The sequence below is a fragment of the Lissotriton vulgaris genome, chromosome 8, assembly GCF_964263255.1.
Source record: "Lissotriton vulgaris chromosome 8, aLisVul1.2, whole genome shotgun sequence".
NCBI lineage: Eukaryota > Metazoa > Chordata > Amphibia > Caudata > Salamandridae > Lissotriton > Lissotriton vulgaris.
In genome coordinates this window covers 46,112,767-46,136,394 of record NC_141696.1, presented here as the reverse complement: position 1 = coordinate 46,136,394, position 23,628 = coordinate 46,112,767, and the positions used below count along the sequence as shown (strand labels likewise).

Here is a 23,628-nt window from a genome sequence, read left to right as displayed (position 1 = left end):
CTCCAGTCTTCCTCTTAATGCCTTGTCCATCACGGTGGGCTATGTTGTATCACCTCCAGTCTTCCTCTTAATGCCTTGTCCATCATGGTGGTCTATGTTGTATCACCTCCAGTCTTCCTCTTAATGCCTTGTCCATCACGGTGGGCTATGTTGTATCACCTCCAGTCTTCCTCTTCATGCCTGGCCCATCAAGGTGGTCTATGTTGTATCACCTCCAGTCTTCCTCTTCATGCCTTGTCCATCAAGGTGGGCTATGTTGTATCACCTCCAGTCTTCCTCTTAATGCCTTGTCAATCACGGTGGGCTATGTTGTATCACCTCCAGTCTTCCTCTTAATGCCTTGTCAATCACGGTGGGCTATGTTGTATCACCTCCAGTCTTCCTCTTAATGCCTTGTCCATCACGGTGGGCTATGTTGTATCACCTCCAGTCTTCCTCTTAATGCCTTGTCCATCATGGTGGTCTATGTTGTATCACCTCCAGTCTTCCTCTTAATGCCTTGTCCATCATGGTGGTCTATGTTGTATCACCTCCAGTCTTCCTCTTAATGCCTTGTCCATCACGGTGGGCTATGTTGTATCACCTCCAGTCTTCCTCTTAATGCCTTGTCCATCATGGTGGTCTATGTTGTATCACCTCCAGTCTTCCTCTTAATGCCTTGTCCATCACGGTGGGCTATGTTGTATCACCTCCAGTCTTTTTATATGTAATCCTGGTCTCTATCAGTTGAGGGGACAGAGATCTTTTCTTCCTAGCAGAAACAAGCAGTTTCCCAAAACCATCCACACTCCAGACTAAGCACCTCTTTAATTCTAAAACTATTTTCACCTGTACCTCACCCACCACATGTTTGTTATCAGATCCGTTTTTTCCCACTTTTATTCCTCCACCTGGGATGTGTGATGGACTACAAGTTTTTGAATGTTTCATACCTCCATTCACCAATGTTATCCTGTGTTTCAGGGCATATTGCGGCCAGGTGAGAAGTTACCATCCTCACTCAAAGCCATCCTGACAAAGGAATACTGGGAAAGGTGTGAAGAACAGCTGGAAAAAGGATTTGAGGTCTGTACTGTACATTCAATTCACATTTTATGCATGTTACATTTTTCTAGAGCACAAAGGTGAATATGTATATGAAGACTGTAATCTGATGTCCAACCAGTAGTTCCTTGTGGGGAGATACATCTAAGTTATATACTACTTTACATATTCTATATTCACGTCTAAATTGAAAATAAAATAACATTCTTTAAACTGCTTTAAAAGAAAGAAATGGAATAGTACAACTTGACCTACCAAGCATAGGCAACACAAGTAGGACCAGCACATCTCTAAAAGTGCAAGACATACCTATTGTTTTTTTTTCAGTCTGCCTCTGTTGTGGGATACAGCTACTGCCTAAGAATAGAGAAGCATGACACTCTGTGTGCCATCATTCCTACCAAGCACATTTAGGTCTGTTTTAAGAACCAGTTTCTGAGGGATGTGACAGTGCTTTGTGTAGTTTGACTGCTACTCTGTATGGAATACCGTCTGTAGAGAAATAACTAGTATGTGAGGGGTGTAAAAATGTTTCTAGTAGTTTGTGAGTGGAGTTCAGTGAGGCGAATAAGAGTGCATCTGAAAGAAACCGTTCGTTATAGATTCCTTACCTTAGAATTACCCCCAGGCGTCAGACTAGATCCGGAAAGTATTTCGTCAGCAATACCCCTGCGTGTTGAATGGTGGCGTCGGTGGGCTCCATGTTCATCATTGGCATTGTGGTTGCCGGAATGACGTCAGTTCTTTCTTTTTCGTGCAAGCCAGAGCAGATCCTGTAGCCGGCTGATGTCAATGACAGATCCGCGCAGTGTGTGCCTGTTTTGCCTGGAGCGCGACCACGATCCAAAGTCGTGCGCCGACTGCCGGACCATGAATCCAAAGTCTTTGCAGGATGCCCTTTGATGGCCGTCGCCTGTTCGGCGACAAGGCAGACAGCGTTCTAGAGCTCTTCAAGGACTCACAGGCTACATCCAAATCCTTGGGCCTCTCCATCACTCACCCTGCGCAGTCTGCTTTTTGCCCCTTTCTTGGCTATGGAAGGGGTGCCCCACCACATCCCCCCCTGGGCCATAGGCCACCAAAAGCTGTACAGCCCCTGCGCGGCCGGAGATGTGGGAACCACCGTTGTGGTTCTGGGGGCCAGCGAGCAGGCCAGTCCACCACCACAAGAGGGGCTTATGGTCTGTCTGAATCTTGAAGTGAGTACCAAATAAGTATGGCCCCAGCTTCTTCAGGACCCAAACCACAGCAAAGGCCTCCCTCTCAATAGCTGACCAACGTTTCTCTCTAGGGGTCAGCCTCATTCTAATGAAAGTTATTGGCTGGTCTTGACCATCTTTATTCAGTTGTGAAAGAACAGAATCCACACCCAATTCAGAAGCATCTGTTTGGACAATGAATTCCTTGGAGTAGTCTGGACTTTGCTGAATAGGTGCAGTGCACATGGCCTGCTTCAGGTCATCAAATGCCTTTTGACAGCTTACTGTCCACTGAACTTTCTTTGGCATTTTCTTTGAGGTCTAGTCATTAAGTGGAGTCACAATGCACCCATCGTTCTTAACAAACTTCCTGTAGTACCCAGACAGGCCCAAGAAAGCTCTGACCTGTGTCTGGGTGGTGGGAGGAGTCCAGTCCTTTATGGTCTGGATCTTGCTCTCCAATGGTTGAACTTGACCCCCACCTACAAGGTGGCCCAGGTACACAACCTTACTCTGCCCTATATGGCACTTGGTAGCCTTGATAGTTAGGCCTGCCTTTTGCAGGGCCTCCAAAACATTCTTCAGGTGGATCAGGTGATCTTCCCTAGTAAAGCTAAAGACAGCAATATCATCAAGATAAGCTGCACAGTAGTCACCCATAACTGAGAGGACTTGGTTCACCAACCTTTGGAATGTGGCAGGTGCATTCTTCAGACCAAAGGGCATTACCACAAATTGATAATGACCTCCTGGGGTTGAGAATGCTGTTTTGGCTTTTGCATCATCAGCTAGTCTGATCTGCCAGTAGCCAGCTGTCAAGTCAAATGTACTCAAAAACTTGGCAGAAGCCAATCTGTCAATGAGCTCAGCTGCTCTTGGTATTGGGTGGGCATCTGTCCTAGTGACAGCATTGAGACCTCTGTAGTCCACACAAAACCTCATCCCTCTCTTACCATCTTGGGTGTGAGGTTTAGGCACTAGGCCTACAGGAATGGCCCAAGGGCTCTCTGAGGGCTCAATAACTCCCAACTTCAACATCTTCTGGACCTCTGTCCTGATACATTCCCTGACATGATCAGGTTGCCTGTAGATTTTACTCTTCACAGGCAGACTGTCACCAGTTTCCACCTCATGGATGCACCAGCTTGTCTGACTTGGAGTCAGTGAAAACATATGTCTGGAGGACTGGCAAACTTGTCTGCAGTCCCTCTGCTGCTGATCAGTGAGGCTGCCTGCCAAGGCTACACCATCAACTGACCCATCATCAGGGTCCTGAGAAAGAGTTCCAAGGTAAACCAAATAGGTTACCTCTCCCTTCTGTTCACAATAGTGTGGGGTCCAGACCATTTGTCTTGGAGTGCTGCTGGGGCCTTTGGCTCCAACACCCACACTTTCTGCCCTGGCTGGTAAACAGTCAGCACAGCCTTTTGGTCATGCCAGGCTTTTTGAAGTTCCCGGTTAGCCTCAAGGTTTTTGGATGCCTTTACAATGTATTCGGCCATCCTGGAGCGGAGACCAAGTGCATAATCCACAATGTCTTGTTTAGGCTTTTTGAGAGGTAACTCCCATCCTTCCTTCACCAGACAAAGGGGTCCTCTTACAGGGTGCCCAAATAGAAGTTCAAAAGGGCTGTAGCCAACCCCCTTCTGTGGGACCTCTCTGTAAGCAAACAAAAGGCAGGACAGAAGGATGTCCCATCTTCGCCTGGGCTTTTCAGATAAACCCTCGATCATGCCCTTTAAGGTTTTGTTGAATCTCGCAACTAAACCATTGCATTGTGGATGGCAGGGTGTGATGAGCTTGTAGTTCACTCCACACTCTTTCCACATAGCAGTCATAAAGTTTGAACCTCTGTCTGAGACAACCTCCTTCGGAAAACCCACTCTTGAGAAAACTCCCAGGAGGGCGCTTGCCACAACAGGTGCTGTTGTGGTCCTCAGGGGAATAGCTTCTGGGTATCTGGTGGCATGATCCATTACCACCAGAATAAACCTTTGCCCAGATGCTGTTTGGGGATCCATTGGTCCAACAATGTCAATCCCAACTCTTTCAAAGGGAACCCCCACCACAGGTAGTGGTATAAGGGGGGCCTTTGTGGTGCTGGCTGATTTGCCACTGGCTTGGCAGGTGACACAGGAGCGACAAAACTCCTTGGTATCTTCTGACTTATGGGGCGAGTGAAAGGGAGGGACAAGCCTGTCCCAAGTCTTGTTCTGGCCAAGATGTCCTGCTAAGGAAATATCAAGGGCTAAGGTGAGAAGGAAACCCCTGAATGTCAGAGGTATGACCAACCTCCTGGAAGCACCAGACTTGGGGTCTCTAGCCTCTGAATATAGGAGCCCATCATCCCAATACACTTTATGGGTACCTGTAGCATTCCCAGCAGCCTCAGCAGCAGCTTGCTGTCTGAGGGGTTCAAGAGAAGGGCAGTCCAACTGCGCCTGCCTCCGATCTGCCCTTGAAGGTCCCCCTGTCCCAAGAAACTCAACCTACGCATTCTCAAGCTCTTCTAGGACAGTTCCCTCTTGGGTCTCACAATCAGTTTCCTTGGAAGACTGATCCTCATTCTGAGGCAAGGGGGATGGCACTGCCTTAACCCTACTGCTTCTCCTCTTGGTAGGCTATTGGTCCATATTTGCAGGATCCAGGGCCTGTTCAGTGTTGCACTTTTTGGGCTGTGACCTGTTCACAGAAAGGACATGTGCTGTTATTCCTTACTCATCTTTGCATGAGTCCTATACTCCACTTCAGACCAGACTGAAGATTCCATTTCATTGCCCAACAAGCATTCTACAGGGAGGTCTGAACTAACAACAACTCTTTTGAGGTCAGTTACTGTAAGAAGTTAGCCTGGCATATGATGTCCACTATTCTAGTGGGCACCTTGCACCTGTCTAAATGACCCTTATGATGGTGGTTGTAAAGTCAACCTTATAGATCAGCTATCCTAGTGGTAGCATGGACCAGCAGTCTTAGGCTAAAACTTCAGAGAGCATGTGAAGCAAGCTGTTTTACCAATTATAATCCCTTGAATACCAAATAAAAGGACACCACACAAGGTATATATCAAATATATATGTATTTATTACTCACACAACCCCACTGATCCCTTTATGAGGTCAGAGTTCGAGATACGTAACAAGTTACTCATTTAGCATACTATAAGTTGCACAAATACAGTTCTGCCCTAGGGGCCTCACAAACCATATACTAAGTAAGTGGTGTGAGGACCACTTCAGAAATAGCGAATTGGCCTAGGGCCTAGAGAATCGCTAGGGCTACACTGGACAATCAAGGGTTTGGAAGTAGGAGGCCCACGGGAGACGCGTGTAGTGTCTAAACACAGACGCGGGTTACCGTTGAGTTACAATGGGAATCGAAGAAGTTAGAAAAGTACAATTTAAGGACACTTTCAGATGGACTTGGATGAAACCCCTTTAAAGTAGGACACTTCGAGAGTCAAGACCCACGGGAGCACCGGAGAGCTTCAGTTACTTCACCCAGGGAAGCTGGTGCATAGGTGTCTTTTCGTGTCTGGTGTCGTCGTCGTTTTCAATGGAGAACTGCAAAGAAGTGCTGCATGCGACCAAAGGAAAAGTGTCCGAATGGATCCAAGGGTGGATCGGAGATCTTAAGAACCTGAAAGCAGAGGGGACAGAGTCTGGGTCACTTCCCAGTGACCAGGAAGGAACCAGGCAATGTCGCATCGAATCAGGTGAAGAAGGGGAAGCTTGTCTCTGCAGCCACGAGGACCAGGAGGCGTCGACGACAACCAGGAGCTGGATTCGAGCTGCCCTACATAGTATCTAGGTGACTGCAGTATTGATATCCGGATTCGACCCAACAAGCCTTGGTAACCGCAACCCATGCAGGAAATGAAGATTGGCTTCTGTTCAGACCAGCAAGGTCTGGGGTGCTTCTCCTTTGCAGGGAAGCAGAAGCAAGCCTGGAGCAACCAGGCCAGCAGTGTAAATTCAAAATGGAGTCTTCAGGGGGCTCACTGGCCAACGGACTAGGAGCCAGGAAGACGCATCAAGCTGAAATGCAAGAGCAGGCCCCACGCAGCACTCGTGGAGTGTGGAGGGCTGAGCTTCTGTGCAATTGGCGCTTGGGTCTGGGACTTCTCAAACCCCAATGCACAACTTCGAAGGTGCCTCCGTCATTGCACTGTTAGCAAAATTGAGGATGTCCAGGGTGTCTGGTCCCACGTCTCTTGTGTCCGCCACGGGTCTCAGCTTTGCTGTGGATGTAAATCAGAGTCGGAAAAATATGGAAGTCCAGTTCCTGAGTAGCTGAGTCTTCGGGTTTTGGGAGGAGCTTCGACAAAGCAAACCGGCAAGTTACTGGTGGTGCCTGTTTGCACAGGGTGGTCACTCCTTGACCACAAGGGAGATGTCTTCAGTCTTCTAGTCGATATAGAACGTTGAAGGTCCAAGAGTTTTGTTTCAGAGTTTCAGTCCAGGATAATCTAAAGTCTCTAGACACAGCTCCTATCTTTATACTAATCTACGGGGCTGGATTACAAGCTAGGTCCCACCTATGGGTGGACCTGGGAAGGGTGTGGTTACACCCCTTTCCCTTTGTCCAGTTTCGCGCCAGAGTGGGGCTGGAGTGCCTTGTGTGCCCCAGGCAGTGTCTGGAAAAGCATCTGCCGATGCAGCCCTCCCTGCCCCAATACACAAAACCCTGTCTGGGGATGTGCTGGCACCTCCCTGGACAGGATACCTATTTTCCAGGCCTCACCTGCTGTAGTTTTGTCCAGCAGCAGGAGGTCAGACTCGTGTCTGTGGCAGCAGCATCCATTTTGTGATGCTGAGGCTCTGTTTAACTTTAACCATGTAAAGCAGTAACTACATGTCTTCTCCCTCTGGAAGGGTGGAATGCTACCCCCACCACCAGGACTGGTGGGATGTAGTATTCCAAAGTGTTTGACACAACATGTTTCCATAAAGCCAAACCAAAGTTAGCATTAACTGCGAGGATTATATTGCACTTAAGAGTATATGGCATGGCGATATCATAGAACAGCTATATGGAGATGTTCCGAAAGCTGCAGAGGGGCTCAGCTCATGCTAGGGCACCCTCTCCCATAAAACAAAGCACTCTGCCTCCAGGATTGTTAAGGCCTGACATAGGAGTGACTTATAGGTATATATGTGTCTATATATAAGGGTAGATATAGGTATACTATATCTAAGTAAGGGGTGATTACACCAGCTTACCCAAGCTGAGTGATCTGCCTGTGGTGTCAGTTTGGATGGACAGCCAGGGGTGGCATAATACATGTTGCAGCCCCTGGTAAGCCTTGGCTGCACCTATGCCTGGGTGTGAGAAGTTGGCCTGGTATATGATGTCCACTATTCTACTGAAGACCTTGCACCAGTCCAAACAACCCTTATGGTGATGGTTGTAAAGTCAACCTTATAGACCAGCTATTCTAGAGGCGAATGAATGAATGAATGAAGGCAATCTTATACTGCGCAACTTAGTTCAAAGGGCATCAAGGCGCCTAACAAAAGATGTAACATGTCATATGAGCCGAGTACCAGATTACAGATAGGCCTCTGCGAAGAACCAAGTTTTTAATGCTTTCCTGGAAAGCATAACAGATGGTTGCACTTGGTAGCGTGGACAGAACAGTCTTAGGCTAAAAGACTCTTGAGGGCGTGTAAAGCCAGCTGTTTTACCATATGTAACCTCTTGAATATCAGATGAAATGACACCACACAGGATATATATAAAATATATATGCATTTATTTCTAACACACTCCTCTGAACTCTTTATGAGGCGAGAGGCCAAAGCACATAACAAGACACTTACCTACACTAAGTGTTTTCCTACTGGAACCTGTCTAGGAGTTGTAGTCAGGATGTGCTAGGCCCAGGCTCTACAGCAGCTAATTTCAGTAGAACTTAAGTATATTAAGACTTGTTTTTATATGTACCTACAGGTACCTATGTGATCTTTGAAATTATATCTCAAGATTACAAGTGGTAAAACAGCAGCAAGCTCTAATCCTAACCGCTGCACACCAATGTGAGAAGTTGACCTGGTATATGATGTTCACTATTCTAGTGAACACCTTGCACCAGTCCAAACAACCCTTATGGTGATGGTTGTAAAGTCAACCTTTTAGACCAGCTATCCTAGAGGTAGCGTGGACAAAACAGTCTTAGGCTAAAAGACTCTTGAGGGTGTGTAAAGCCATTTTTTTACCATATGTAACCCCTTGAATATCAGATGAAAGGACACCACACAGGATATATATAAAATATATATGTATTTATTTACTAACACACTCTTCTGAACTCTTTATGAGAACAGAGACAAAAGCACATAACAAGTTACACTTAGAAATACTTTAAACAGCACAATTTACAGTTAGGCCCTAGGGGCGCGTAAAACCATATACTAAGTAAGTGGTATAAGAACCGGTATAGAGACAAAATATCGACTTCAAAATATCGACTGGACATAATATCGAGTTTTAAATATAGACTGGACAAAATATCGACTGGACATAATATCGACTACAAAAATATCGTTTTTCAGGTAAGTGAAGTAATATCGACTGTGTAAAATATAGATAGCAAAAATATCGATTTTTTAATAATATATAATATTTTATAGTGTATTTTTATGTAATAATATGTGTGAATAGTGTGTATTAATGTTATAAAATATTTTATTACATGAATTTTGTTTTGTTAATAATTGCGTAATGTAATTCTGTAGCGGGTTGTGGGTTTATAGGGGAATAGGGTGGGAAGTAATTTAATAATAATTAATTAATTAATATATGTGTGTTAATATTTTGAATTAATAATTAATTGATAATTAATTAATATTAATTAGTTAATTAATTAATATAATTTTGAATATATTTTGTATTAGTAAATAATTGTTAATTAATTAATTGTAATTAGTTAATTACATTAATTAGAGTACATTTGTAATATATATAATTTTGTGTTATTTTTAAGTAATTAATTTTGAAAAAATAATATTAATTATTAAAATAATTACACCTAATGTTCTAATATATTTATTTTATTGTTATTGTTAATTAATAATTAATTGGTAATTAAATAATATTGATAATTTTTGGGTAAAGGAGCATTTTTAGGGTTCAGGGTCAGTTTTCAGTTCATGGGTAAAGGGGTATTTTTAGGGTTCAGGGTCAGTTTTCAGTTCATGGGTAAAGGGGTATTTTTAGGGTTCAGGGTCAGTTTTCAGTTCATGGGTAAAGGGGTATTTTTAGGGTTCAGGGTCAGTTTTCAGTTCATGGGTAAAGGGGTATTTTTAGGGTTCAGGGTCAGTTTTCAGTTCATGGGTAAAGGGGTATTTTTAGGGTTCAGGGTCAGTTTTCAGTTCATGGGTAAAGGGGTATTTTTAGGGTTCAGGGTCAGTTTTCAGTTTTTGGGTAAAGGGGTATTTTTAGGGTTCAGGGTCAGTTTTCAGTTTTTGGGTAAAGGGGTATTTTTAGGGTTCAGGGTCAGTTTTGGGTTTTTGGGTAAAGGGGTATTTTTAGGGTTCAGGGTCAGTTTTGGGTTTTTGGGTAAAGGGGTATTTTTAGGGTTCAGGGTCAACAAATAAGATTTTAAAAAATTATTTTTATTATTTTCATTTATTATTTAATTATTATAATTTAATTTAAGTCGTTTTAAGTATATTTTAGTAATTAAAATTTAATATTAATTTAATTTAACACTGTTTTTAATAAAGTCGATATTTTTTACATCTATATTTTTGTTAACGATATTTTGTACTCAATATTTTTGTACTTACCTGTTTGTAGATACAAACTCGATATTTTGACTGTCGATATTTTGTCCACGATATTTTGGCAAGTCGATATTTTGTCAGTCGATATTATTTCAGTGATCCATAAGAACCACGACTCGGGAAAGGAAGAGGTCTAGGGCCTTGAGAATCACTGGGGCTACACTATTTGACCCTTAGGTTAGGAGTAGGAGGCCCACAGGCGGTGCGTGCAGTGTCAGTACACTCACGCGAGAGTCAATAGAAAGTCAATAGGAACTTAGAAGGTAAGTAAATGAAGATTTAGGACACTTCCGGTCTAGCTAGAAGAAAACAACTAAAAAGCTAGACACTTGGATAGTCAATACCCTTGAGCGCACCGAAGTGCTCGCGTTACCTCACCCACAGGAAGCGGGTGCATAGTTGTGAAGATGTGTCGGGTTTCGCCGTTGAAGTCTATGGAGCCTGTGAAGAAAGATGCTGCAGGCGACCAGGAGGAAGATGTCCGGGTGCATCGGAGTTGAAGAAGACCTGAAAGCAGAGGAGACAGAGTCTAGGTCACTAGCCAGTGACCGGGTGAAACCTGGAAGGAACCTGGACGTCGTCGAGAAGCAATCAGGTGCTGAGGTGAAGCTTGTAGTTGCAGCCACGCGGACCAGGAAGCGTCAAGGACAACCTGGTGCTGGAGAGGAGCTGTCTCACAAAGGTTCTCGCAGATGGAGGGGTCGGCTTCAAGATCCGAGCCAACAAGCCTAAGCAGAGGCAACCCACCCAGAATACACAAAAGGCTTCTGGTGCAGGCCAGGAGGGCCTGAGGTACTTCACCTTTGCAGGGAAGCAAGGGACAGTCTGGAGCAACCAGACCAGCTATGGAGTTTCAAAAAGGATTGTCGCCAGAGGCTACTAGCCAACGGGCCAGCAACTGTACAACGCGTCAAGCAGAACACAAGCAGAAGGGCCCAGCGCAGATCTTGTGGAGTGCTGGTCTTCGGTGCAGCTGGAGCTCGGTGTTGGGGTGTCTCAGTCCCCAGTGCACAGCTTCGAGGAGGCCTCAAGAGCTGCGCTGTTAGCAAGTTGCAGATTTTCCAAGTTACCTGCTTCCACGGGTCCCAACGCCTTCCACGGGGCTCAACTGTGCTGGAGTCGTGCAGTGGGGTCAGAGGGATCCAGGAGGCGAGGTCTTGTCAGGCTCTGTGCTCGGGTTCCAGTGGGAACAGGGACAAAGCAAGACGTTGAGTGGCTGGATGGTGCCTGGTTGCCCAGGGTGGTCACTCCTTGGCCCCAAGGGAGATTTCTTCATTCTTCAGTATTTAGTGAATGTCAAAGGGTCCAGAGTTTCATCTTCAGTCGATTCCAGGATTAATCTAAAGTCTCCTGGGTCAGCTCCTACCTTTATACAACTAAAGGAGGCTGGTTTACTTACTAGGTCCCTCCTATGTGTGGGACCAGGTAGGGGGTTGGTTACACCCCCTTTACTTTGTCCAGTTTCGCGCTACAGCTGGGGCTGGAGTGCCCCAGCATCGGTTTGAACTGGACTATGCATGGACCACCTAGTGTGCCCCAGGCAGTGTCTCAATCTATTCAGCCCTCCCTGTCCCAATACACATCCTCCTGTCTGTGGTGGTGCTTGCACCTCCCCAAGCATAAAACCTATTGTCCAAACCTTCGTGACTGGAAGGACTCCCAGCAGCAGGAGGTCAGACTTGTGTCTGTGGCAGCAGCATCCATTTTGTGATGCTGGGCATCTGGTTAACTTTAACCGGGATACTCAGAACTAACATGTCTTCTCCCTCTAGAAGGGTAGAATGCTACCTCCGTCGCCAGAATTGGTGAGGGGGTAGTATTCCAAAGAGTATGACACCTTACACGACATGTTTGGATAAAGCCAAACCAAAGTTAGCATTTAACTGCGAGGTTCATAATGCACTTAAGAGTATATGGTATGGCAATATCATAGAACAGCTGTAAGGACATGGTTCTGAAAGCTGCAGAAAGACTCAGCTCATGCTAGAGCACCATCTCGCACATAACCAAGCACTCTGCCTCCAGGATTGTTAAGGCCTGCCATAGGAGTGACTTATAGGTTACTATATGTAAGTAGGTATAGGAATACTACACCTAAGCAAGGGGTGGTTACACGACCTTGCCCCAGCTGAGTGATCAGACAGTTGTGTCTATTTGAGTGGCCAGCCAGGGGTGGCATAATACATGCTGAAGCCCCTGGTAGGCCTTGGTTACACCTATGCCCTGAGTACCTAGTGTGCACTTTTAAATGGGCTAACAAGGTGACCCAATTCCCAATTGTCTATGTACCTAGAGTACATGGCTTGAATTTAGAGAGAGTGCATCTGGGCTGTGGGTGTGATTAGCAGGCCCACAGCCACATTTAAGTCGAAAACCAGTAAAGCAAAAGCAAAAAGTGGAGGTGACTATAGGAAGCAGACCCTACTCTCCTACACAAGGCCCCTAGGGTACACTATACAGGGGCTCACAAAGGTGACCCAATTCCCAATTGGGTATGTACCTAAAGTACATGGTATCAATTTAGAGAGAGAACAGCTGGGCTGTGGGTTTGATTAGCAGGCCCACAGCCACACTACAGTCGAAAAACCAGAGAATGACAGCAAAAAGTGGGGGTGACCACAGGAAGCAGACCTTACTCTCCTACACCCACCTAATCCTGTCATGATCCGGTGACCCTGAGCCCCATCGACACCCCACATGATCCTGAAGGCTATTCAGAGGACTTGAGCAGCTCAGTGAAGCCATCGGTGTACCCAGGAGAAGGCGCCCGCTGCAGATTGTGCCTGGAAGCCGCCTCCCTTCACAGTGAATAAAGGCAAACGAGAGGCATCTCCTGTCCTCTGAGGCCTGCAAGCAGTGGTGCTAAACATCGGACGTGGCTCGGTCGTGGGCTGGACCCCCTTCCCGATGCCAATATCTGATTGCGACTCAAGCCGCTGCCAAAGCACTGAGCCTGTGCTGCTATGGGAGGCAGACGGAAAAAACGAGCGGTTCTCAGTGATTTCCCTGGGGTCCTTGTCGGACAGTGGTCGGACTGGCCTGCTTAGGGAGGCTGCTCTGCTGCAATGTTGTCTCTAGGGGGGCCCGCTGATCTCAGTGCTGTTTGGCAGCAATCAGTGTGACCATGTTGCAGTGCAGAGAGCGTGTAGAGTGGCTTCACTGGATCTCCCCTGGGCCTCTGTGGGGATCGTCACCAAAGGTGCCCGTCCCAGAGTTATCGACTCCAGGGGGTGCTAAGTGGCACACTAGTATGATGGCCACACCACTGTGAGGCTCCAGCTGCCCTGAGCATTAATCCTTTTAATGATCCTGCTTCAAATCCAGACAGCCGTCTATAACTTAACTAGCAGGTGTAGGACCCCCCCCCACCAGCCTCGCTGAAACTTTGAAGTGACTGTGACTTGCCTTGCCCTTGTGGTGGTGAGCGAAGGGTCTGCCCGAGGTGTGGCGTGGCTAGGCATGGGCGGAAAATCCGTTTCGCTCGCGGATTTTGCGGATTTTCGGGAAATTCGCAATCCGCGAGATTCGCGAATCTCCCGCAAAATCCGCAAATCCGCGAGCAGCGGATTTTGCTCGCACTGCTCGCACTGTTCGCGTGAGTTCACGGCTTCCCAGTACAACTTCGCGCCCCGCGAATAAGTGCTAAATTGCAGAAATACGATCTTAGCAAAACTGAAACTACTTACCAGGTTCAAAAGTTCAGGCTCATCATTAGTAGCCATTTCCTGTAGTGCTTCCTGAGGGGCCCCTCCAGAGTTCAGTTGCCAGTTGCAACTATTATGTGACCCTGCTCTGAACCTCAGAATAGTTACACATATGCCACAAAGGTCCTGAATTACAGCTAAGGGAGACAAGCAGGAGCCAGGCTGGAAGTTAAAATCCATTAATCAGCCCCTAATTCATTATTGTCAGTTGGGGCAGGGCAGGTGTTGTAACTAATTTTGCAACAATGAAAGCACTTAGCAAGTGCAAAAGATCACTAATCAAGAAGCACTAAGGAAGCAGGTGCCAGCTAAAAAAATATTCTGTGACACATTAATCAGCCCCAAATTAATTCAGGTCACTTGAGGCAGGGAAGGTGTGCTTTGCTTTGCCGAAAATAATGTACACTGGACAACCAGAGGGTGTGGTGATGAAACAGAGGGTGGCATGGGTGGGCCAGAGGGTGGCATGAGTAGTCAGAGAGTGGCAGTGGTGACAGAGAGTGGCAGTGATGAAGAAGAGTGTCCCAAACAGGCTGGACACGTAGAAACAACAAGTTCGCAAAACTTGCGACCCGACAGGTAAGTTCGCAAATTGCGAAATTGTAAAAACCCTCGCGAACTGGCAGAAACACGGGCGAAAACAAAAAAAAAAAATCCGCAAATTCGCGGGAATTCGCGGATTTTGCGGATTGCGAGTTCGCAAATCCGCAAAATTTGCGAACGCGAGATTCGCAAAATTCGCCCATGCTTAGGCGTGGCTGAGAGCGTAGTACAGCCGGGAGCCCAAGCACCAGTAGAGGCCGAGGCTGCGCTGTGGCCGTGTAGGCCTGTGGTCGATATCAGCACTGCAGGCAGAAACGACCCTGTAAGTGCTTTGCTGCCCGTGATCAGAGGAGGCTTAGAGGAGCAGGGCACCCGGGGCACGCCAGTGGGGGACAACTGAGGCCGGTGTGATTTCACGGAGGGAAGTGGTGGGGGCGGGCAGGCTGCGGCGGCACTAATGAGCGGGGGGGGGGGGCAGAAGGAGCCTGGCCGTACTGCATTCAATGAGAGGAGCTGGCACTGCAAGGCGCAAATGGAGGTCCGCACGTCCGGTGCTTTGACGGGAGGTGTGGGGGCTCCGTGAAGCGCTCAGCTTTGAGGCAGAATTGCAGCTCTACCGGCTGTAAGAGGACGCCTGCTGCGGCGCCCCCCCCCCTGCAGAAGACCTGGACTAGTGCTGCTGGTGCCATTAAGCAGATCATCCTTCGCCTGTACACATGGGTGTGGAGAGGAAGTGATGCTCCCATTGAGCACTACAGACCCCCCACAGAAAAGGACATCTGAGGACTATCTGATCATATCCTCTTGGCGCACTTTCCATTCAGAAGTGACGCAACCAACATTTTGAGTTGCGACTTGCTGGGCAGCATTACGGATGCAGCACACTGCTGTAGAGAGCCCCCGTGGCTGAAGTTCCACCCTCACTGAGGATATAAGGCACGTGAGGCTGTGCAGGAGACGGGAGCACTGTAGACTGCCGCATTATCACTGCACCATCTTGCCCTGGCCCTACAGAAAGCGACAGCTGGGAGAGACGCTAGACAACGGACGGACCTGCGACTCGGCTGTATTGGAACAACCACATAAATTGGCCTGGGCATGAAGGAACAGCAGGGGCCACAGCATTATATTGGCTTGGGAAAGTCCCGCTAGGGTGGCACGCAGCATCTAGCATCCAAGAACGAGGACTTGGAAGCACGCAGTCGGCGCAATAACATACGCGTCATAGGCATTCTGGAATCCACAGATACAAGGAAGATAGAAGAGTACTTAGAGAAAATGCTAATGTCTGCAATAGGGGCTGAATCTTTCTCGGACCAGTTCATTGTGGAGCGGGCCCATAGATCCCTTGAACCTCGACCGCCCCCGGTGCCCAACCACGACCCATCATTGCGAGACATTTGACTTATAGGGCCCGCGATGTGGCCTTACGTGCGGCAAGAAGCAAACAGGCCCTGTCCTATGAGATAAATTCTTTTTCCATCTACCCGGACTTCACGCCCATGGTTCAGGAGGAGAGGCGCAAATTCCTGGATGTTAAAAACAAACTGAGAAAAGTGCAAATTGATTATGATTATGCATTACTCTACCCGGCACGTCTTCGGGTCACGCATCAGGGCAAGCAACGGTTCTTTACAAAACCCCAGCAGGTGGAGGAGTTCCTCAAACATGTGAAACGCACACGACACCATGGCGGCTTCACAGCAGTCTGCATCAATGGGAGCCGAGGATGACTCGCAGTGAAACATACCCCTCTCACACCTACTGGGAACAATGGCTGGTATTGTACGGAGAATGGACGCACAAAACACGACTGCATGACGTCATGTTGGGATCATGGAGCTATATCTATCATATACCAGGTACCACAAACCCTCTTAGAGCCTGGTGGCACCATCTCAGGGGGGCTCAAGAGGTGAGGGGTTTCTGTGACGCCACCTAGGAATGATCCCCAATGGGTTCCCCTCCCGGACCGCATGCTACAGGAGGGTAACGGGTTTTGTAGTGCTGCATTGGTTAATGTGGTTTTTTTTGTTGATGGGACTAGCAGGGGTGGGGGGAGGGAGTTTACTACTGGTAAATTGGGGCTGCTTCAGTGTGAGGGGGGTGGCTGGGGAAAGTTCTGTCTGAGACATTGTACAGGTATTGTGCATTGGGGCTGGGCGACAAACGTCGCGGTTAGGTTGACCACAATGGTTATGATAGTGCATTGGGAGCAGATTCATATCTCATCATGTGTTATGGTACATGGGAAACGCAACACAAAATGGGTTGCATGTGACAGGGTACTCCACAGGAGAATGGAATGGCTATGGCAGAGGTAAAGACACTGAATGTTATCACTTGGAACGTCAGAGGGCTGGGGGACCCCAGGAAGCGAAGACAGACCCTGGCATACCTGGACAGACAAAAAAAAAAACACATAGCTATGTTACAGGAGACACACTTCACTCCCCAGTCGACACATAACTTCGCTAGTAGATGGGCGGAGCATAGAATCTTTTCTTCATACTCCTATGCGAGGGGAACAGCGATACTTATAAAAAAACGAGTGCCATTCCACCTAGCGGGTGAGACTTGGGACCCACACGGATGATATTATCTAGCTTGGGGGCGACTAGGGACAGTGTCTATAACATTGGCCTGCTGTTATGGGCCGAACGTTGATGATCCAGACTTTTACACTTCGTTGTGGGCCAGGATTTTTTAAGTGGGGTCTAGTCGCATCATCTGTGGGGGCGATTTTAATGTAACATACAATCAACGCCTAGACAGATCTCACCCAGCCCCACACCACTACACTAGAGCCTGCGAAGTCGTGCAGGACACTATATCCACTTATCAACTGATAGATGCGTGGCAACACTTGCACCCATTGATGCGGGAGGGGACACAATATATGGCACAGGCAGCTTCATGGGCGAGGCGGGACTACTGGCTCCTATCCTGGGGATTGGGACCTGCGGTCACCCGCGTGCAACACTTAGCTAGGACATATTCAGATCACGCCCAGGTAGCACTTGCCCTCTGTTGCACTGAATTTGAAGCGCCACGTAGAGTTTTGCAGATGTATGCGCTTAGTTTGATGGACACGGTCTTTCAGGAAGAACTAAGCGAGGAGATACAAGATTTTTTTTGTTCATAACAAGGGATTGGTGGACACAGTGGAAATTATATGGGAGGCATTTAATGTCACATTTCGCATTTTTTATATGTCAAAGGGGGCAGGGATGCTAAAGGATATCGTCAACATGCTACACATGCTAGAGGCCAGGCTTAAAACACTAGAGACGGATATGGCTGCGGACCCGAACAATTTGGTAATAACCAGGTTTCGGAAAACGCTCACTGATTATATATGGACACAGCACAACGAGAGACTAGATTTAGAGAAAACTACTGGACGACCAGATGTTATGGAGAGGGGGAAAGGCCGGGTAGGGCCTTAGCACAGCTAGTCCGACAGCCTCGCCTCTAGAGCCATGTCATAGAACTTAAAGATCTGCATGGGACAGTGTGCATGATACAGCAAATACATCAAATACTTTCACGCAACATTACTCACACCTTTACTCCTCACAACGCACGGGTTTTCTAGATTTAGACCCTTACCTAGGGGACGTTTCACTGGCTTGGTTGACTGCTGTACAACGCACCTTTTGTGTGCGCCATTCAAGATAGAAGAGATCCGCGAAGCCATCATGGGGATGCAGTCAGGGAAGACCTCAGGGACAGATGGAATTCAGGTGGAATTCTACAAAACATACATAGATATGATGGCCCCTATTCTGCACAAGGTATATGAGGAATCACTGGAGGTGGCAGTTCTTCCCGCATCCAAGCGGGAGGCGCTACCAATTTCGTTACTTAAGCCAGGCAAGGCGCCTCAGCACTGTCATTCATATAGACCATTGTCTCTCCTCAACTGCGACGCCAAAATTCTGGCTAAAGTGGTTGCAACCCGATTGAGCCTCCTGATGGAAAACATTGATCTTACCAGACCAATCGGGTTTTGTCCCCGGGAGGGCCACGTCCCACAACTTGAGAACCCTTTTTGTAATACTAAATAATGTCTTGTCTGACCTGCCCCTGGCCGCGGTATTCTTGGATGCCACTAAAGCCTTTGATTCACTCGAATGGGACTACATCTTTGGGGTGATGGCACGCATGGGGTTTCCACCCCTCTTTCTGTCATGGATCAGATTACTGTATCAGGCACCAGTAGCAGGAGTGCACATAAATGGACGCACATCTTTGACATTCCAAATTAGCAGAGGCACCCAGCAGGGGTGCCCGCTGTCCCCCTTATTGTTGGCCATAGCGGTAGAGCCCTTAGCGGGGAAATTTAGACAGCACCACAAGGACAGGGCACTACGATGTAATTTGCGACAAATACTTATATCATTTTACGCTGATGACATCACTAGGGACTAGGGATAGGGAGGAACTTATGAGGATAAACTATGGCACTGCCATAACCTGCATAAAGGAGAGTGTGTCTATATGGATTACATTGCCCCTCTCAATGGCGGGACGAGCATCTCTAATTAAAATGGTGGTGCTCCCCCAGCTGCTCTACCTTTTTTTAAATATTCCGTACTTCCCGGGAAACTTCTTATTAAAGACCCTAAGTTCTGAAATGACGCGCCTGATGTGGGGCGGCAAGCAGCCGAGATTGCAATAGGAGGTCCTTTCGCAACCGTATTCACAGGGGGGATTTGGGATCCCCAACTTTGAACTTTCTTATAATTGCACGCAGGCTCACTATGCATGGTTCTGGATGGCACAGCCGAGATACATGCCTCAGGTTGCGGCTGAGCACTGGCTGGCGCACCCCGTTCCCATCAATGGTGCCCTACTCGAAGTGACTAATCCCAGGGAGCGCATGTCTACCACGGTCACTTGCACGGTCACGGCATGGCGGCAGATAGGCCGTATGTTAAACACCACTTTCCTGTACTCCCCACTGTTGCCACTTACTTACCATCCAAACATGCCCCTATTTCAGGAAACAATATTCCATAAATTCAGAGAGTGCACTAATATTCGTACTTGGGGGGACCTGTACCAGGATGGACGTTTTCGCACACAGACCAAATGCTGCAGGGCATACAGCACTCCTCACTTGACATGTTTCTCTACACTCGTTTGCAGCAGGGGATAAGATCTCTCACCCCAGACTTCCCAGCCGAACAGCAGACTTTGGCGCAGCTGCAGGTATTGCTGCAAAATGTGGCTGCTAGGCGCCTAGTCTTGCTACTTTATAGGACGGTACACTCACAGAGAGACCTGCCGGGCAGCGGCTTCCCGTGTCCGTTGGGGTACGGATCTGGGAAAAAGTGACGGATGACCGCTGGGAATTTTCCTGTTCGCAGACTGAGAGGGTATCAGCCAGCAGCAGACTCCACATTCTGCACTATAAATTCCTGTATAGAGTAGATTACACTCCAGCTAGGCTGTTCAGGTACCGGCTAAGGGACTCAGACAGGTGCGATAGATGCCATGCTCCTGGGGCAGGGTTTATGCACCTGGCATGGGAATGACCAGGAGTGCAGGAGTATTGGGTGCAAGTTAGTTTTTGATGCTTTGACATTAATGATCAACGAACCTCTAACGCCCACCCCATTGATGACTCTTTTGGGTTATGTTAAACCACTGAGATTGGTACACCGCAAATATGTGGCTTTGGCGCTGCTGATGGCGAAGAGACGGGTGGCCTGCCGCTGGAGGAGGGGGCGGGCACCCAAATTTAAGGATTGGTTGACCGACTTGGTGACTTGCCAGGAACTCCTAGCGACCTATGCTGAACTGCTGCCAAGTGCCTCTCGTCCCAGAGACATATGGGCCCCATTGACGTGCTACTTAATGACACATCCACAAACCCCAGAACAGTCCGGCCCGATAACCCCTCTGCGCTAATATAGCATTAGTGTAGAGGACGCACACGCAACAAGGGAAGTTGGGTATGGAATGTACAAAATACCTGTTCATACAATATATTCATGAGATGTAGGCAGGAGAGCATTGATCTTGATATACCGTATCTGTGCATTGACATGGAGATTCTGCTGATTGTACAGAGTGATGACACCCTGTCTCTGAATCGGAGGGGGACCAACTGTTACTTTTGACACAAGATACATGTACCTATGATGCCTACACGATTCATGAGTGCGACTGTAACCACAATGTACCAGTGAGCATCAGTGTTGATGCTGTTGAATCAATATGTATGTACCCAAAACTCAATAAAAAGAATGATAAAAAAAAGAGTTATCAACTCCAGCAGGTCTACCCAGAGCTAGAGGCCGTGGCTCAGCAGTCAGAGCTGCAGGCTTCAGAGCTGCTGAACCATGTTCGAGCCTGGGCAGTAGGCTTAATATCCTAGAAATGTTCTATCAGCACTAAATAAAATAAATAAACTTTTAAAGTGAACGGCATCCCCAAACAGCCTAATTAAATAAAAGTATATAAAGTAGGCGAGCACGTAGAGCACGGGACTTCCTTCGTCATTACCGGCTTCTGTGGGGGTCACGGGCGAGTGAGTCCGTAGTGAAGCGGGAGGAGGAAGACTAGGAGACCCTAAAAGAATATAGTGCTCACCAACTACAGATGAACACACAAAAGCAGATAAAAACTGTAGTTGGGCTGTGCTGCTTCCGGAATAAACGGAAGTGAGTATCGGAACAACAGCCAATAAAAAGCTGCATAAGAAGAGCAATGCCAGAGTTAAACCACTGGCAAGCAGCCAGAGAAATTACCTAGAGTTTCACATACCATACTGATTACTTAATGCCTTGGAGAGGCAGGGCATGCGCTGCTCTATATGAGACCTAAAAAACGAGGAGAGAGAAGAGAGGGTGGGGGGAGCGGAGAAAGAAGAGAGGAAGGACAGAATTAAAGCGAGAACGTGTACGTGCAACACAACTGACGGCGAGCTGAGAGGAAGGACGAGACAAGTCTGGCAAGAAGGGGGGTGAAGAGCGTTTGAGGGGCATATACAGGTGAAGAGGTGAGAGACCGTGAGAGCGGAGAGGGATAACGAAGAAAGGAGAGCTCATGTAAAACACCTGGCTGATTTCTCACCTGTAAGGAAGTGTTTTCATGTGCAATGTCATGCTGTAAGCTAATTGTAATAACAAGCACCATCTCCCAGTGGGCTGAAGTAGTCTCAGTCAGGGCGCTGTGGTGAGACATAGAATTCAACAAGCATTGGCCGCACACGCGCCTCGCGCTTAAAGTAAAAAAAAAAGCCCTGGAGGTGTGTGTGTGCGCACGTTAGAAGCAGGGGGGAGGATGGGGGCCTGCGTGATTTACTTGCGGGAGCGATAATTGCTGCCATTTAGCGGCGCATGCTCCCGCAAGAAAATCGCCTCACGTGCACGCGTTGCCACTGAAGGCAATGGAACACGTGCACATGTTTGGCTGAAAAGCCATGGTGATAGGAAAAGGTCTTTTTGCCTTTGTAGTGCATGTGCGCTGCGTAGGCGAGACCTAAAAAAGGAGACAAGGCTGAGCCCAACAATGATCATTTAGTAGCCCTGATCGATAATGAAGCAAAATATTTTTCTGAAAGAAACACGTTAGTGTTAGATTCCTTACCTTAGAATTACCCCCAGGCGTCAGACTGGATCCGGAAAGTTTTCGACCGCAGTACCCCTGTGCATCAGTAGGCTTCATCTGAGGTTCCGCATCCGTCGTCGACCTCGTGATCGCCGGGATGACGTCGCTGGAGTACTTAGACGCCGCAATTGCGTGCTAACATCAGTTCTTCTTTTTTCCGCGCCTGCAAGTGCAGATGCAGGAAGAGCACGTACCCTTAATCATTTTTTGACTAACTTTTTGGACTTTCTGTCTATCTTTTTTGAGTTGACTCGACTCCTGGTTACAGTAGGGATGCCCGGTTTCAAGCCATGTGACGCCTGTAACTGACTGATGTCAGTTACTGACCCCCACCGCTGGTGTCTCTACTGTTTGGGGCCGATCACGATGACAAGCCGTGCCCCGACTGCCGGGCCTTGACGTCGAAGGCTAGGCCGGGGCGTTCCCATAAGCTCCTCGAGATCCGTCAGTTGGCTCTGCGTCCCGGTCAAAGAGGAAGTAGAGAGACCGGTCGCGGAGCTTCAGTCATCAACAATCGTCTGGATCCAAGTCCTCGCACTCGGGTAAGTCGAGGCTTGGCAAAAAGAAGTCGAAGAAGCAACGTCGCTCTTCTGACTCCCCTCGCTGGTCGCGGGACTCAGCTGAGGGTTCAGGTGGTACAAACTGTGTGACTCTGCCGGAGCCACAGGAGTCGCTTGCAGTCCCACACCCTCCGGTCCCTGGACTCAATGCGTCTCTGAGGGAAATTAGAGATTTCCTTGTGGTCATGAGGACTCTCTTTCTGTCATCGAGACCCGCTGGCACACCTTCGGGCCCCACGGATCCGACTGGAGTTCCTAGCGTACCGGCGGCTTCGGCCCCAGCGGCGTCCACGACTTCGGTCCCTGAGCCGCAGAACCCCGTGGGTTCCAGGGCTGGATCTCGGTCGACGCAGCATACGCCTCAAAGCTTTCCTAGTCCGAGCTTTCAGGCCCATTCCATGCCAGTAGGAGGAAGGATTCACCATCACCTACTCCACTCGCGTTCCACCACTTTGGACAGATGGGTGCTGCAAATCGTCTGAAGGGACTACTCCCTCCCCTTTGAGGCGACCCCTCCAGCCATGCCACCGCAGTACCACCACATGTCAGGGGATCACTTGCAACTTCTGCTGGAGGAAGTTACGGTCCTCTTGACCAATAGGGCCATCGAGCGCGTTCCTGGGCCAGTAGTAGGACCTGGTTGTTATTCCCACTACTTTCTGGTTCCCAAGAAGCGCAAAGGGGGCATGTGCCCTATCTTGGACCTCACAAGCATTAACAGCTTTCTTCGAAAGGAGAATTTCAAGATGCTAACTCTAGCTCAGGTCCTGGCTGCCCTGGACCCTGAAGACTGGATGGTAGCGTTGCACTTCCAGTACGCATATTTCCACATCCCCGTCCTGCCGGCCCACTGGCCCTACCTGCGGTTCATGGTAGGCCACAAGCACTTTAGGTTTACCAGTCTCCCCTTCGGCCTCATCAGTGCCCCTCGGGTGTTCACAAAAGTGATGGCGGTGGTTGCAGCTCATCTGCGCAGCTTAGGGGTTCCAGTCTTCCCCTATCTCGATGACTGGTTGTTGAAGGCGGGCTCGCCCCAGACAGTCGTCTCCCACCTCCAGATTACGGCCGACCTCCTGCACTCTTTGGGGATTCTCCATCAACGTACCAAAGTCACACCTGAGTCCCTCTCAGAACCTCCTCTTCATCTGAGCGGTTCTGGACTCTGCGC

At 48.2% G+C, this 23,628-nt stretch overlaps 1 protein-coding gene across 1 annotated transcript in view; it reads left to right on the top strand.

Annotated features, from left to right (window-relative positions):
• The window catches only part of LOC147693352 (transient receptor potential cation channel subfamily M member 2-like), a 3,804,886-nt gene that overhangs the window by 3,591,888 nt on the left and 189,370 nt on the right, over positions 1–23,628 (top strand). Inside the window, exon 31 of the mRNA XM_086935946.1 lies at positions 964–1,065. Coding sequence (XP_086792072.1) covers positions 964–1,065 — 102 coding nt within the window. The remainder of the gene's footprint in view (positions 1–963; positions 1,066–23,628) is intronic.